Here is a 17,060-nt window from a genome sequence, read left to right on the forward strand (position 1 = left end):
TGCAGCCAAAAAATTTCTCTAAAAAATTTAAATTAATTCCGAGGAAAGTTGCCCGGGCAGCAGAAGATTGTGCACTTGGAATAACAAGCAACAAAGCCAAACCCAAGTGTGCTGCAAGGCTGGGACAAGTCTGTCCACAAATTAAAAGGCACCTCCAGAAGAAAGTGAGGGGCAGAATCCTGCTGGAGTCACCAGCCTGGCAGACGCCTGCTCCAGGCTCTCACAACCAGAGCTTTGGGAGCAATCCAGAAATTGCCACAACTCTGAAGGCTTTCAGAGCTCTCTTTGACAACTGCCTCCCATTCCCCCACATAACAGGGTGGCCCAGAAGGTCATATAAAAATAAAGAGGTTTTTTTCTACTCATAAGGCTGAAAGAATGTAAAGCTTTAAAAATACAGACGACTTTTATTGCTTTTAACAAATTTACTCCCTTTCTGCTCCCTCAGAAAGGAGCCCAACCCTCTGCATTTAGTTCTCCACATAAATAAATCTTCAAGACAATTAGTTTAAATGAACTTCCAATTTAAGTTGAAACAAACTCACTTGGGTCTTTTCCTTTTTATTAGAGGGAAAGTGAGCCTGTGTGCCCCAATAGCCAAGAGAAGGAGTGTTTTGCCAGAATCCCTGACATGAACTATAGGGATATGCAAAACAAATGGAGGTTTGTGCTCCTCTCATAAGCAGAATTTATCTTGGATACACCCTTGTATGGAATATCATGGGACGTGCACTCCAAGCCATTCTTCTAGTCAGAAAACAGGATCTAAAGAGGCCAGTGTAAGAGTTGGCAGATAGACTTTGGGTATTTGCTATGGAAATTCTATATAAAAAGCTGGCCAGCCTCCCAATTTCCATTATACAAACTCCCAAATATCCAGCTCAGAAAGCAGCATTCAAGTGCTGCACTGTACCTTGTGTTTGCAATCCTCTCCCTCCATTCTTCTGAGAGGAAGTCACCTCTTTCCAGCTGAAAACAAGACAAAAACAGAAATACAGAGGGGTTAACAGGGCTCCCTCCTGCTCCCTCCAGAGAGGCACAAACAGGCTGCACCAGCTCCCTGACCCCACAACAACCAGGCACAAGTGAAACCTTTTGGAAAGCTTAGAGGTGGAGCAGGAAAAGCTGACCCTGAGGTTTCTCCCTCCCTGCTCCCACCCTCGGCCCCTCTCCTGCTTGGGAAGGGTTCTGCTCCATGGAGAAGCCAGAAGTGCTGGCACTCACTGTAAAACTGATCAGCAAATGCCTCCTGAGGGCCCCAGGGCTGGTGAGCCCCCTCAGCACGGGGAGCTGAGCATGGACTGAGAGCAGCTCCTGCTGGCAGCCCTGGCTCCCAATTCAGGCTCTTGCTGCACTGCACAAACAACAATCTGATTTTTGTGCTGCTAAATATAAACCCTGAGCACTTCTAACACGTTCAAGTTGGAAATGAAGTAACATAAAGGCCTTGTTTGAAAATCAGTACAGTTCTGACTTCAGTGGTTGTGGAGCACCTTTCTGGTGACTCCACATCCAGCCCCAGGCGAGCACAGAGCTCTGGCACAGACTGATGTTTCCTCAGTCGTGTTCTGGAAATGAGAGAGGAGCCCATGGGCCACAGCCAGGCAGGAGGAGGGCTGGGGGAGGAAGGTAAGAGGAGGAGAGAAAAAATAAAGTGCAAGTCTCTAATTAATGCTGATGACACCCTTTGAAGATAATGGTTTGTGCCAGAACCTCAGGAACATCAAAGCAGCTGCTGAGGATCCTTTTCCTGCACCGATTTCTCTGTCTGGGAAGGAGTGAGGATTTCACATGGCAGCACTAATTCTCATTAGTGACAACTCCAAAGTGCCAGCACTGCAGTGCAGACACTGGAACAACTTCCATCCCTCAGGGCTGGGAACATCCAAAGGGAGTTCCTGGTGCCAGGCAGGGACACAGAGGGTGACAAACCTGCCTGAGGCACTGTGAAGGACAAAGCCACAGGTGCCAACAGGAATGGGGCTGCTTCCAGGAGGAAAGGAAGGGGAAAACCACCAAAACCTCCTGCTGCTACACAAGAGGGCTGAGAAAAGTGGACATCCAAGGTTCCCAGGCAAGAGATCAAGAACTTTGTCAAGAGCCTGAAGTGCTAGAAACTGAAGAGAGCAGGTACGATTAGCTGAAGTTATTCAGAAGTACCTGTTCCACCAGCTGGGCTGAAATCAGAGTTAAACCAGAACTGCTACCTGTGATCTCCCACCTGCTGGTAGGGGAAGCACCTTGGACATCCCTGCTGTAATAAAACCAAAGGATGAGCTGGAAGCTGAACTCAAAGATCCAACCCAAGGACATCTTGCTGGGTACTGTCAGAATCTAAACCAAAGAAGTTCTAAGAAGAGTTTTTCTCATCTAAGGAAAGATTTTTTTTTTCTGGATGCCTACATGTGGACACCACTTCTGGATTGGCTTTGAGATAATTTTGTCTCAGCCTTATCTATTCTTGTAGTGAACAGCTCCATGGCTGAGTAACCAAGACAAAGTCAAAGAAAACCCACATGACAGGCAACTGTGTTTATTTTCTAACAACTTTTGCAAGTCAGCTTCCCGATGGCATCCTCCACACCACCAGTTTCTAAAGTCTCCACAGGGTTTTCCTACACTAACAGGGAAATAAAAACATTGGGAAAACCAGGAACCACAAACGTCACAGTCTGCAAAAGAACAGAGAAGCAGAGTAACATGAAACAATTTTGAAATGCTTAACTTCATAAAAGGTCTTGAAATCCAACCTATGTGGCTGTTAGGCCTCGCTTGTGTTTGCCCTGTCTGCGTGGTGAGAGCACTTACAACCAAAATCTCCAGGTTTTAACCTGATATCACACATGGAGGATGAACACTTTGCAAGCCAGAGCCATTTAACAATTCAAATGAAGCACAACCCAGACTAAACACATCTATTTTTGTGTGGCACTGCTTCCCCAGCTCATGCTTAGCCAAGAGTCAAGGGAAGAACTTCACTAGGGAAAACATTGGAGTACAGAAATAATCAGATGAGCAACTGTGACTGGGAGAAAATGGGTTGTTTTTTCCTTCTGGAAGCAAGGCAGTGATTCCTGGATGCTCCCCTGCAGCAGGGACTGAGCTGCCTGACCCTGTAACCAGCTCCTTACCCACTGTGCTGGGGCACTGATCAATAAATGATGCCCTAAAGGAAGGAAAGGAACTCTACCTATCAACTGACAGAGAGAATCCCAAAAAATCCCCCTAAAATCCCACTCAGTTTGGTGCTTTGTAGTAGTTTTGAGAGTGAAACAAGAACTGGGAAGGAAAATCCAGCTGGTTAAGGAAAGTCCAGCCTGCTGAAGCAGCAGAACTGGTCCATGCTGGTGACTCAGGGAGAAGGGACACATCCACACGGTGACAGCCACAGGGCCACACTCAATCTCTTCCTGCACTGTCCCCTCCCTCACCCTGCTCCTCCTCTCTCTCAGAAACTTAATCTCCTTAGTGAATAATGAATGGAAGGGACCATCTGTAACACAGATATTTTCATCTGATTAGACAATGCAGGAGATGCTTTATCTAACAGGATAATTAGCTCAGAGAAATCGCCTCCAGAGCTGCTGCCTGCATTGCTTCTAAATTTAGAAGCCAGGCCAGGTTTTTATTCAGGTTTTTCAAACAGCCACTGCAGGAATACACTCAGCAGCATCTGATTCCTGTAACTTTTCCTGCAACTGGATGGAAAGCAGCAGGTCCCAGCCTGGGGGAGGCAACCAGAGGTACACAGAGAGTGTGAGTTCAAGTGACTACAGAACAAATGAGACTGCAATTGTGTGTGGAAACATGGCTGAAGAGGGTTTTTTGATATATAATTGTGGAAAAGTCTGGAAAGTACAGTGGAAATACACATGGACAATTGGGGTTTATTTTAAATGTGGGCACTGGGCCTTGCTCTCCAGAATTCATGGCCAAGCTCAGAACTTCCAGCACTAACAAGAACAATCCCATGGAGAAGGCCAGAGGATTAATTTGAAGGCTGCAGAACAATTTGGTGAGGGGACAGTGACTGCCCTTCTCTCCAAGGGAGCTCAAACACAACTTCATTAATTGCAGAGTTTTGGGGCTCCTGGGGTTTTCTTTGTTTACGCTCCTAGCAACTTGCTTTTAATGGCAAGCTGAAAAAAAATTCCAGTGGGGAGGATTTGGGGCAGGTAACAAAAGCATCATGAGGTTCTGAGTCTCTTGGACTGCTGCAACTGGCAAAAAGGACAGGAAATATTTCTCAGCAAAATTCTATCAGGTGGGAAGGTTGGAGATGGTGAAAGGCTACAGAGATAATCATTTCCCAAGTAAGAAGGAACTGTTGGGATGCACAAACCCAAACAAGCATGAAAGACTCTGCAAAAGTCAACTTTTCAGGGAGAACCCAAAATCCATCTGAATTGGAAATCTCTAACTGTGCTGGGATCTTGGCTCTTAAAATAACCTAAAAACCCAGCATGACCCTGCAGGGCATCTCCAGGATTTATTGCTGCCTTATGCACCTCAGATTTTACTTTTACAGCAAGAGGGAAACACCATCCACAAAATTCAGCCAGAGCTACAGGCAGGATTCAAAATTCTTCCCACTGAACTCCCACCAAACCTTCCCCTCCTCTAGCACTTGATTCTTCTCAAAACACAAAAGCATCATGAGGTTCTGCGTCCCTTGGACTGCTGCAGTAAGCAAAAAGGACAGAAAATATTTTTCAGCAAAATTCTATCAGATGGGAAGGCTGGAGATGGTGAAAAGCTACAGAGATAATCATTTCCCAAGTAAGAGCAGAGCAGGAATTTGGGAAGGTCAGGCCCCTGTGCTGAGGAGGAGGGCTGGGTTCTCAGCCCAGGGCTGGCCAGGGAGGCTCTCAGCTGCTGGAGCCATAAATTCACAAAGCCTCACTGCAGCCGCCTCCGTGCAAACACTTGGCTCCCAAAAACCCAGCATTTCTGCCTGGAAAAGTACACATGGTTATTTTTAGGTCCTTGTTCTTTTCAAAAATAACCAGAGGCACGAATCCAAACCTCCAAAATGTGGCATCATTTCAAAGCCACAGGGGACGTTTGGAGGGATTTTCAAATGCCAAAACAGCAAATTTCCTGCTGAAATTGGGAGGTCAAAAATACCAGGAGCAAACAGCTGGCTCATCCTGCCCTGAGAGCAGCTCCTAGAGCAGGAGGTTTCCAGGGGCAGGTGATGTCAATCAGCACCACAAAGCAGCTCCTGGGCACTGGAACTCCCACACAGCTCCCTGCTTCTGCTCAGAGCAGGAGAAATATTAAATGAAGCAGGCAGAAAAGCACCCCAAACTTAGCACTGATGCCAAAAGTCACTCCTGATCCTTAGGGCACCACCTGCAGCCACCAGAAACTCCTGGGGTTTCCTGGGAGCAGACAGTGGCATCCATCCAGCCCAAATCCCACCTTCAGGAATGCTGAGTTTGATACTCACTGCCACCTCCTAAAGAAGCTTTTCTGGAGCAGGGCAGGAATTCTGTTATAACAACCCTGAGTAAATAAACACAAAACTAAGCCTGGTTCTCACCAGAGTCCAACATGGGACTGCACCAACTCCCAACTGCTCTGAGCTCAGCCTGGGATCCTTCAAGTTGTGCTTATTTTGTCTCTAACATTTGGAATTTTGGGACTTCATGAAGCATTTTGCAGGGACAAAGTTTTCAGAAAGACAAAGATGCTGGGCTTTCCATTCCACATCTTCCTGTGTCCTCCAGCACGTCTGCTCTGTGTTTTCTTCACTCAGGAAAAGGCAGCAACAGGTCACGGGCACTGAGAACTCAACAAAAACCAAAAAACCACCAAAAACTTTCTCCAAGAGGAGCCCAGGAACAGAAGAACTTTGTGCTACTCAGCAATCTCAGCCTCCTGCCCCAGATACCTGAGATGGCTCTGATTCTGAGGCCACATGAGGATATTTACAGTCAGAAACCATGAAAACCCATCTGCCTCTTAATTGTCATGCAGGGTTTTAATTGGATGTCTGCAAATATGCAGGAATTCCCCAAGAAAGACTCACTAATTAGCCGGGCCTAATGACCTTCCCAAAGTCTCCTGCTTCCTTCAGACAAGTTTACTTGGAAAGAATGAGGTAAAGTTAATCTTGGAAACTTCTCAGATCCATGGGAAGAAAAAGAAGATAAAAAGAGTTGGAACAAAGGGACATGTGGTGGAAGTGGGACATTCTAGTCCAAAAAGCTGAAGCAGATGATGATGAAAAGCTCTAGAGGAGGAGGATCCTCCCCTTGGGATGCAGGAGAGCAGAGCAGCAAAGAATCCCATTTTGCCTAAATGAGCAGGAATTGCACATTCCCAAAGAGCAGGGCATGTAAATATTCATTTAAGAGGATTATGAGACTCAGTGACCAACAAGAGAGACCAGCAGGAGATCAGGAGCCTCCCAAGGCAAAGCATGAGGAGCAAACCCCTCCCACTCCTCTCATGTCCCACATGGATCTTCCCCCTCTCCAGCCCTGGGCATCCAACATCCCCAGGACACTTTGTCACCTGCAGCTGGGGAAGTTTCATGTGCTTTTATCACCAAGTGGCTACAGAACAAATGAGACTGCAATTTTGTGTGGAAACATGGCTGAAGAGGGTTTTTTGATATATAATTGTGGGAAAAATAGAGTGGAAATACACATGGACAATTGGGGTTTATTTTAAATGTGGGCACTGGGCCTTGCTCTCCAGAATTCATGGCCAAGCTCAGAACTTCCAGCACTAACATGAACAATCCCATGGGGAAGGCCAGAAGATTAATTTGAAGGCTGCAGAACAATTTGGTGAGGGGACAGTGACTGCCCTTCTCTCCAAGGGAGCTCAAACACAACTTCATTAATTGCAGAGTTTTGGGGTCCTGAGGTTTTCTTTGTTTACGTTCCTAGCAACTTTCTTTTAATGGCAAGCTGAAAAAAAATTCCAGTGGGGAGGATTTCGGGCAGGTAACAAAAGCATCATGAGGTTCTGAGTCTCTTGGACTGCTGCAACTGGCAAAAAGGACAGGAAATATTTCTCAGCAAAATTCTATCAGGTGGGAAGGCTGGAAATGGAGAAAAGCTACAGAGATAATCATTTCCCAAGTAAGAAGGAACTGTTGGGATGCACAAACCCAAACAAGCATGGAACACTCTGCAAAAGTCAACTTTTCAGGGAGAACCCAAAATCCATCTGAATTGGAAATCTCTAACTGTGCTGGGATCTTGGCTCTTAAAATAACCTAAAAACCCAGCACGACCCTGCAGGGCATCTCCAGGATTTATTGCTGCCTTATGCACCACAGATTTTACTTTTACAGCAAGAGGGAAACACCATCCACAAAATTCAGCCAGAGCTACAGGTAGGATTCAAAATTCTTCCCACTGAACTCCCACCAAGCCCTCCCCTCCGCCAGCACTTGAATCTTCTCAAACACTGATTTTTCATATGACTGCCTCTAACACTGGAGTGAAATTCACAAGTTGAGCTCTGCTGATAACAGATTATTTCAATTTGTGCTTATTTTGTCTCCAACATTTGGAATATTGGGACCTCACAAAGCATTTTGCAGGAACAAAGCTGTTTTCCAGAAAGACAAAAATGCCAGGCTTTCAATTCCGTATCTTCCTGTGTCCTCCAGCTGCATCATGAGCAAGTTTGCTCTGTGTTTAACAGCCACCTATAGCAGATGCTGCTAAGGAGTTCCTAAAGAATATAAACTGCCTGGCAAAAGTCTGTTTGATGAATAAAAACTAAATAAAATCTGCCCCGTGTGCCTCCTGTAAAAGACCAAAATCTGTGTTAAAGCATCAATCCAAGGTGACAGGAAACCAGCTTTCCTTCAGACAAGGAGTGCTGCAAGTGTTTAACTCTTCCCAAAAAAACCCTCAGATTGTATATTCAGGGAAATTTTACTCCAAACACAGCAGAAAACAGAGTTATAAAAGCCAAAGAACCTGGCAAAAATAAATAGCTTTGTTTCAATATAGCACCAGACTCTGTCACTTGGAATGCTCAATATGGAAATGCTGCCTAAGGCAAGCAATATGCTTCCAATATTTTAGTCCAAGTTCCTCTCCTCTTCCTTAAATTACCCAGCCCAGAAGCAGAGCATCCTCAGGAACAATTCCTTTCAAGTCATGCCAGCTGGGTGACACAATGGAAAAATGCCATATGGCCACTTCAGGAAAAGTAAAGCACTCCCAGTGCTTCCACAGCAGGAAGGAATTATCAATCCTGCTGCAGAGCAGGCCCAGCATCCCTGGAAGGGAATCCCTCTGTCCAGAACAGGAATTGCAGGAGGGAGCTGCCAGGGGCAGGTGGGACCATCACCTTCCCAGCCTGCTTCCCAAGGGAGAGCTGGAGCAGCTTCTCTGCAAGATGAGGGCACCAAGGGTCCCAGCAGACAGAAAATTGGAAATAAAGGCTGGTCAGCTCCAGTTGATCCCACAGTGCTGGGAACCACATGGATCACAGCATCCCAGGGACATGGCAAAGACAGGAGAAGGGAAGGAGAAAGGAAGGAGAAAGGAAGGAGAAAAAGGCAGTTCCCCATTCCTTGCTCACACCTGGATGCAGGACACATGGCCAGCTGCAACCTCTGAGCAGTGACCTAGCTTCCCTGGGATATTTGGGAATATCCCTGATCCAGCCAGGCTCTTCCTGACCACAGGAAAGTGACAGAAACAGAAATAGATGTGTTTTCAAAACTCCCAGTGGGTTCCTATTGTACATCCATTTTCTGACTGTGAAGTGATTAAGCAGAGAGCAGATTTTCTTATAAACAAAGGGGAAGAAAGGGAAAAGGGAAGGAATGGACAGGACAGTGCATGGATTTGCACATTCCTCACACCATCCTTGGAGGGCAAAACATCCTCAGACATAAAGAAACATCAAATTTCAACACAATCCTTGCCCCAGGCAGGAAGATCCCCCATCATGACCCAATTACTCCTCCTGCTCCAGCTCCACCTTCAGAGCACCCTATTCCAAACCAGAACCACCCTCCCCTGAGAACCACCCAGCCTGTTACCTGCTCCTGGAGCTTCCTGCTCCAATCTCCAGCCACCCAGAACCTCCCCCCTGCCACCCCATCCCCTCCAGAACTGGGCCCAGGTGGCCACAGCTTCCCTTGCCCACAGAACCAAAGCTTCAGCTTTTATTTCCAGCAGGAGAGTTCAGAACTCCAAGGAGAAGCTGCCATACCTGGCAAAAACCCCAATCCATGGAGAGAGGGAAGGGAAAGGGGATTTAACACAAACAGAAGACTCATGGCAGCCCCAGTCAGAACAACTTTTTAGAAGAATAAATCTTCCAAGAGTTTCTGGAAAGACCTGGAAGTGCTCCCAATAACACCACGCCCCACATCAGGCAAGACAAAGAGAGGGTCGGGGAGGATCTGTTGGAAACACCATCCCCAGGATCAATACAAGACCCAGGGAGCTGCTGTGCCTCAGCTGCCTGAGGAAGGGCTGGAGGGGACTTTACAAACTCTGCACGTGGGTGTGGATCCCAATCTGCAGCTGAGTGGCACTCACTGTGTATTCTGCATGTTTCTTCCCATACCATTTCATCCATTTTCTGAACTCTCTGTCCATCGTCTGCAAGAGGGAAGAAAACCAAAACCAGCCATTAGGACATCTTACATTTCCAGTTCCATCACAGCCATGGAGACACAGCTCTGAAGCACTCACTGATCCCCAGGAATTCTGTCTGGTTGGAGGTTTTTTGCCATTAACATTCCAAGGACAGGCAGACACAGAGCTCCTGCTGTTCAGTTTCCTTAAAAAACCAAACCCTCACTTCCTTAGGGCCAAGGCAAAGCTGGCATTTTCACCCCCCCTTTTCATGGAAGTTCCATGCTCTAAGAAAACCCCTTACACTGCCCAGCACTAAAAATAGCCCAGCCTTAAATTGTGGTGCATAATCCCACCAGGAGAAGGGGGGTGAGCCCAGCCTAAGCCCAGGGAGCAAAGGGACAACCAGGACAAAGCCAGGTCTGCTGGGGTCACTGAGGAGGCAGAAAGCAGCAGGAAAAGCATCCCAGCAGCAAACAGGGAGAATCCTGCAGCAAATCTGCTTCCCATGGCAACTGGGAGTGCTTCAAACTGCACCCAAACACACCAGGGCTGCAGAGCAGGGAGGGCTCTGCTGGTTTTTACTGTGCAAAGAAGGGAGAAAGAAACAAAATCCCATATCCAGACAGCTCCGTGCCCCACACACTCCCACACCACCCTGCCAGCAGCCTGCCCTGAGCTGATCTTTAGGATTTGGGCCAAATTTGGAGGTGACCCTCCCTGGACACATTCCAAAGCCACCTGAACACATTCCTGTGTCACCTGCTCCAGGTGACCCTGCCAGAGGCCCCTTCCAACACCAACTACTCTGTGAGTCTGTGTGAGAAGCCCAGCAGAAATTCTGATCCCACTGACAGCTCAAGCTGATGGTTGATCAGCTGCCCCATCAGCAGCTCAGCAAAACTCTGTGTGTGGGCAGGCATGTTTCATGCTCAAAGGCACTCAAAAGCTGAGCAGGAAAACTCAAAAATCCTCAGTATTTTTATGTAGGAACTTATATTTAAATTTATTAAGGCAACTTCACTAAAATAAATCTGTAACATTCTTCCTCTTTAGGTGAAGCTTTCCAAATTTTATTATCCATCTATTATCATGGTACCCATACATGTGGTGCCACAGCCAGTTTAACTGGAAACTCATCCCAATTTCTTCCACAAACATTTGGAGGAAAACTGGGCCCTAACCAGAGGCACAAGGCAGCTCCACACACTCTGACACTGCAGCAGCTCCTTGGTTGTTCAATTTGACAGGATTTAACCAGGGAAATAACACAGAACATTTTGTTCACCCAGTAATCTCAGGGAAGACTAAAGGTACCTCAGCAGTGATTACCCCAAATTCTCCATTTGTGGGTCATTTTTTTTTGTTTGCTGTTTTCACCAAAGCCTTGTGTTTGCACAGTGACAGGAAGGGGCATTAGTGAAAGAAAGAATTTCACTTTTCCTTATAAAGCTGATCTCTAATTTAATGGTAAACACAGAGAGGATTCCTGGTCTTGTAAATACCCCAAATCAAAACCAGGATGTTCACACAGAGGGACTGCAGAGCCCTCCAGGTACAAACTTGCACTCAGTCCTGGAAGGGGAAACAAAGTGGATTTGTAGGTCCTCACCACTGTGTTTATGCATTTTTGCCCACATCACTGAAAAGAAGGATCAAGGAGTTTTATTTACTCCCTCCCGCCATGAGGGATAATTTTCTAGCTTGTTCAGGCTAAATCTGTGTTTTGACAATTCAGAGGGATCAGTTTCTGTTCAGGCTACTGAAGGAAGCAAACTTCTTGTGGTAAGCCATGACTGACCTTCCCTGTTTGCTTGTGGCCTCCCAGGCTTGCCCTGAACTCATCATCTGTCTGTGTCCCATTGGCACAGAATTAGAAATGTAAAGAAACCACACTAAAGAAGCCTGACTAAACATTATCAATCATGGAATGGTTTGGGCTGCAAGGGACCTTAAATATGATTTAGTTCTAACTGCCATGGGACATCTCCACCACCCCAGGCTGCTCCCAGCCCTGTCCAGCCTGGCCTTGGGCACTGCCAGGGATCCAGGGGCAGCCACAGCTGCTCTGGGCACCCAGTGCCACCCTCACAGCCAAGCATTCCTTACTAAACTCCAATCTAAATCTCCCCTCTTTCAGCTTCAGGCCATTTTATGGTTTTCCTCACTAAGGTGCCTCCTAAGCAGTTCTACAGCAGACATCCAGCACAGGTCTCAGGAAGAATTCTGGTGGTTTCAACCCTGGAAAAGGGGCATCACCACCACAGGCAGAGACAAGGCCTTTAAAAAACTTAACAGCTAATTGTTTGGTGAATTTATCTCTGGATTTGCTGCATGCTGTGGCCTCTGGGAGCTGCATTAGGGCCATTCCAGCCATGGAATGACTGCAGGTATTTGGGTGAAGCTTACACTGCACTCCCTTTTGAACAGGCCCTGGCATTACTGTTAGAAGTTTTCAGAGCCTGAAATCACTCTAGAAAGATTCTTCTGAACTCTCCAGACTGGACACATTTCTTTCCTCAAACACATCCTTGCGTGGCTGATATTCCACAGCTCCAGGCCTGGCTGAGCTGAGAAGCAGACAGCAGCAGAGATGGAATTCTGCTCTCCCTGCAGCAGCGAGCTCTGCCCCAGGCAGCCCCCAGCTCACCCACCTCGGCGTACTTGGCTGGGATATCAGCTTTCTCCACTCCGTAGTGATGTTTGCAGTTTGTGGCTGCAGCCACTTGAAGCACCACCTGCCCCACACCTGCAGGGAAGGAACAAAAACCCCAGAGCTGAGAGTTCAGGGAAAGCACTGCCACGGGAGAGAGGCTTTGAGAGCACACAAACCCAGCAAAACCACACAAAACCAACAAAACCAACAAAACCAACAAAACCACACAAAACTGGGGGACTGGGCAGGGCTCCGACAGTCCCACTGCCCTGGAGCTGCTCAGCCCCAAAATGGAGTGAGAAACACCCGATTTATTTCTGGGGATTAAAGTCTCTGCCATGGGCCTGGGACCCAGCCTGCAGCACTCCCAGATATGATCTGCTTTAACCTTCCTGGACAAACAATTGTGAGAATCTGTGGAGGTTTTGTTTCCCTCCAGATGGAAAAGAGTTTCTTAGCTCTGATGTCTTTCTAAAGGTCTCATCTGAGCATCAGTCCCTGACAGGAAATTTTAGTCAGTGCCACTGAGAAAGGAAGCAGAGAATCACTGAAGAGCCTGTGTGTGTGTATATATATATATATATATTTATATATACACATTTATTTATCTATTTAAATATAGATATACAGATAGATTTCTGTATCTTTATAGATATATTTGTATATTTTATATATTTATTTATATATTATACATTAATATTTAAATTTCTATAATTATCTATTTATGTATTATTTGTTTCTATATAATGCTTATATATTATTAATATAGTGTATATCTTATGCATAATAAACCTAATCTAAAATAGTTTGTATTATATAATATAGTATATATTACCTATATTATGCATATTTTATCATTTATATGTACTATATTCTTATACTACATAATAGTATACTATTTAATATTTAATTATTCTACCATCTATTGTTTTACTATGTATAACATACATAAATATTGACTGTTTAAATACAACTGGTTAATGGTTAAAATATACTTTCAAATTTAAAATACATTTTTTAAAATCTATTTTTCTTCAAAAGTCCTGTATGACACATACTTGTTTGGGTTTAAATGTGTTAAAAACTTCAGAACACATCAAGCAAGAGGGGAAATTCTTATTACTCCTTTCCTGCTCTGAACCAGATTTACCAAGAAAAAGAACATTTTCTTACTCAGTGTCTTTGTTGCACATGTGCTTGAGTCATACCTGGTTTCCTCACCAGCTAGACACATCCATTTCCTTTTAAAACTCGACTCTGTTGCAGATGTGGGTTAGATTTTGTTGGGTTTCACAACTGTTCAAGTAAACTATAAAAGCTTTTTTGACACACTGACAAGTCAGAGGCAAAAAAATCCTTCATTTTCAGATTCCACACCAAGTGTTTCACATGGGAAGGGTCAAGAAATCCAGTTTTCAGATATGAAGGGCATAAAGCAAATCCAGTGAAAACAGATGAATCCTTAGGAATACAACTTGATGGGTCAAACATCATTTTTAACATTGCTTCTTCTGCACAAGAGTATCCAACAATACCAACACAAACAAAGGGGTTTGTAACAAGGGTTTATTGCATTGCAGGCTGATATTTCCCTGCACCAGAAAAGAGGTCTGGGGTGTTTGTCTGGTCCATTTAATCCTGGCATAAAAAGCAGGAGCATCTTTGGGGATTATCTAGAAAAGATGTTTATCCTGTAACACAACCCCCAGCCCTGCTTGGCTTCCCAAATATGGGCTTTTTAAAGTATAAAGAAAAACAGAAAGCAAAGCAAAGGAGAAAAAGGAATTATTGGTCACTTACCACTGCCCAAGTCAACGAACAAATCATCCTCTGTCATTTTAATCTCGTCAATCATTTGGGCCACCAAGTCAAAGGAGGTTTCTCCGTAGACCTCGGGGGAGAAGGGCTCGTAGTTGTTGAGTTTCTCGGGGTCGGTGACCGAGTGGTTGTAGACCTGCTGCAGGATGTGCCTCAGGAGCCCGTTGGAGGGACGAGTGTTCAGCTTCATGGGCTGCGTCGTCCCCTTCCACTGCAGGGGACAGGGGGACAGGGGTGAGCCCACCGTGGGGACAAGGACCTGGCACCAAACCCACTGAGGAATGAGGGACAGGCCCCTCCCAGCCCCTCGGCCTCAGCTGGGGCCAAAGATAAAAAGAGTGAATGGAACTGGAGCCAGGCTGGCAGAGCTGGGGGTGCTCACCTGGACAAGAAAAGGCCCTGGGGAGAGCCCAGAGCCCCTGGCAGATCCCAAGCCCTGTGAGCTGAAGCCAAGGTATTTGAGCAGTGCCCTTGATCTCAGTGAGAACAGAAATGTGTTCAGATGTGTTCAGCCCTTGGGGAACCAGGTCTGGAAGCAGGAGCTGGGGACTGAAATAATCTGCTTTGCTTCTCTGCTGGCAGAGCTGGGGCTGCTCCCCTGGACAAGAGAAGGCTCCAGGCAGAGCTCAGAGCCCCTGGCAGGGCCTGAAGGGGCTCCAGGAGAGCTGCAGAGGGACTGGGGACAAGGCCTGCAGGGACAGGAGCCAGGGAATGGCTGCCAGTGGCAGAGGGCAGGGCTGGATGGGAGATTGGGCAGGAATTGTTCCCTGGCAGGGTGGGCAGGCCCTGGCTTGGGGTGCCCAGAGCAGCTGTGGCTGCCCCTGGATCCCTGGCAGTGCCCAAGGCCAGGCTGGGCAGGGCTGGGAGCAGCCTGGGACAGTGGGAGGTGTCCCTGCCATGGCAGGGCTGGCACTGGATGGGCTTTAAGGTCCCTCCCAACCCAAACCATTCTGGGATTCTGTAGAAATTGCACACCAGCAGTTGCTCTGCACTTTGTCACATCTCAATTAACAGGTAATTTCACAGGTGATAAAGGGGAATTTAAAGAAATGCCAGAAACAATTGTCAATGCAAAGCACAACACTGGGGTGGGGTAAAGGTTTGTTCACTCCTTTTTCTCTTTGCTATCCCCACTGAACTGATGTTGACAACACAAGAACAGGTTAATTTTGCTCCAGGAGCTGTCACATGGGAGGGATCAGATGCACTCAGACAGGGAGTGGCAGGAAAGAGATGGAAATCAAGCTTCCTTTCTTCTTCAGAAAAAAACCTATCCTAAGCAGAAAAGTTGTTAAGTTTTAAAAATGTCTACCTCTCCCTTCGATAAAAACAAACCAAAAAAGGGCAATTCCAGTACCCCTCCTAAACCTTCCTGTGAGATTCAGATGGGAAGGAAAAAATTAAAACCATCAGGTTTGCAAGTTCAGATAGCAACTGCAAATGCTGAATAGCTGCTAATATTTAGCTATTAACCAACGCAGACATGAAGGTGCCTGAATCCAAATAAACACAAGTTTTTAAGGCCCAAAGTATTATGAAAATCCCAGCAAAAAAGGCTTGTTGCCATAATACTGCATATTTCAAATAATTCCCACAAGCACAGCAGGGGAAAAAATCCACCTATGCTTTCAAATTAAGCAGAATAGTAACATTATTCATTGTTCAGGTTTTGCTTCCTCCAGTTCAACCTTTTTTGGGGGTAAGAGAACCAAAAGGCTCATTAAATGGGCCTGAAAAGAGATTACATTCTACTTTAGCCAGTGATCCCACAGGCCAGAGCAGCTGAACTGTGACAAGGAAATTCCTAAGCCACGGATCACTTCCACAACACACAGGAGAGTTCATATGGATTATTTAAGTACCCATAAGTCACAGATTTCCCTGTGCAAAAGTCAATCTTTATGAGAAATCCCTGTGTTAAATGTAGATAAACCTCTCCTTCCCCCTGAAGTTATGTCAGCTGTTTCCAAGTGCCAAAATAACAGTGCCAGAAATGCACAAGGAAGAGCAGCAGCTCTGAATTTGGGAACAAAAAATGATGTTCAATTCCCTTTCTTTCTGTAGGAATATCTCTCCAATACTAACTCCTTGACTGCCCAGGTGTGATCAAGAAAATAAGTTTAATACCAAGCTCGAGCCCCCCTAAAAGCTGGATATTGCTGGAACATCACATTTGTCACACCTCAATTGACAGGTAATTTCACAGCTGATAAAGGGGAATTTAAAGAGATGCAAAAAACAATTGGCAATGTAAAGCACAGGACTGAATAGAGTTGGGGTGGGTGTAAAGGTTCGTTCACTCCTTTTTTCTTTGCTATCCCCATTGAACTGATGGTGAACTGAGTAATGATGCAGAACTGAGTCAGTCACAGCTTCCTACTGCTGTTCACTACCTGAATTCAAAGGTGGCACACAAAAACCGTGGCAGGTTTTTGCCAAATTCAATACTTACCAACTGGTGGATGCTGTCAATGGCTCGGTTGTACTTGTCACACAGTCTCTGCATGCTCTCAAAGCTGGGGGGAGAACACAGGGGCAGCTCAAAACGGGCAGGTTTGAAGGTAAAACCTTGGGCTTTTCCATCCTCTTGGCTAGTAGGTATTTAGGGTTTGCTTCTCTCAGGATATGTAATTACATACACAGATCTTTTTTTCCTTTAAACAAAATCCCCAGTACACCAGGAGTGCATGACAAATAATATTAGTTCCTTTATTTTAAGTCATACTTTGAGTACAGCCCTTTTCCTGGAAAAGTTCTGTATTCTCAGAACCTCTTCTCCATATTTTCAGCTGCACAGAAATTTAAAGAGCTCTGTATATTTTTCTCCTTTTTGCTATCATCTCTCCACAATAATCAGTCTTGAGACAAGCAGATGCTTTTCCAGAAATTCACCCTGAAACTGAAAATGCAGCCAGAGCCAGAGGCAGCACACAGCCTAAACCATCACCCATCAGGAAAGCCTGGGCACTGCTGCAAGGGCTGCCTGGGATTATGGTCAGCCCAGGCAGATGCCCTAA

General features: G+C 45.9%; 1 protein-coding gene across 7 annotated transcripts in view; it reads right to left on the reverse strand.

The window, feature by feature from the left end:
• Positions 1 to 17,060, reverse strand: part of DOT1L (DOT1 like histone lysine methyltransferase) — a 72,771-nt gene that overhangs the window by 34,520 nt on the left and 21,191 nt on the right. For all 7 annotated transcript variants that reach the window (XM_064396697.1, XM_064396699.1, XM_064396694.1 and 4 more), the window contains exons 4-8: positions 16,496 to 16,559; positions 14,026 to 14,254; positions 12,224 to 12,318; positions 9,531 to 9,593; positions 914 to 969 (exon numbers count right to left, since the gene is read on the reverse strand). In XM_064396697.1, the coding sequence (XP_064252767.1) occupies positions 914 to 969; positions 9,531 to 9,593; positions 12,224 to 12,318; positions 14,026 to 14,254; positions 16,496 to 16,559 (507 nt within the window). The remainder of the gene's footprint in view (positions 1 to 913; positions 970 to 9,530; positions 9,594 to 12,223; positions 12,319 to 14,025; positions 14,255 to 16,495; positions 16,560 to 17,060) is intronic.

Source organism: Passer domesticus, chromosome 21 (genome assembly GCF_036417665.1).
Source record: "Passer domesticus isolate bPasDom1 chromosome 21, bPasDom1.hap1, whole genome shotgun sequence".
Lineage (NCBI taxonomy): Eukaryota > Metazoa > Chordata > Aves > Passeriformes > Passeridae > Passer > Passer domesticus.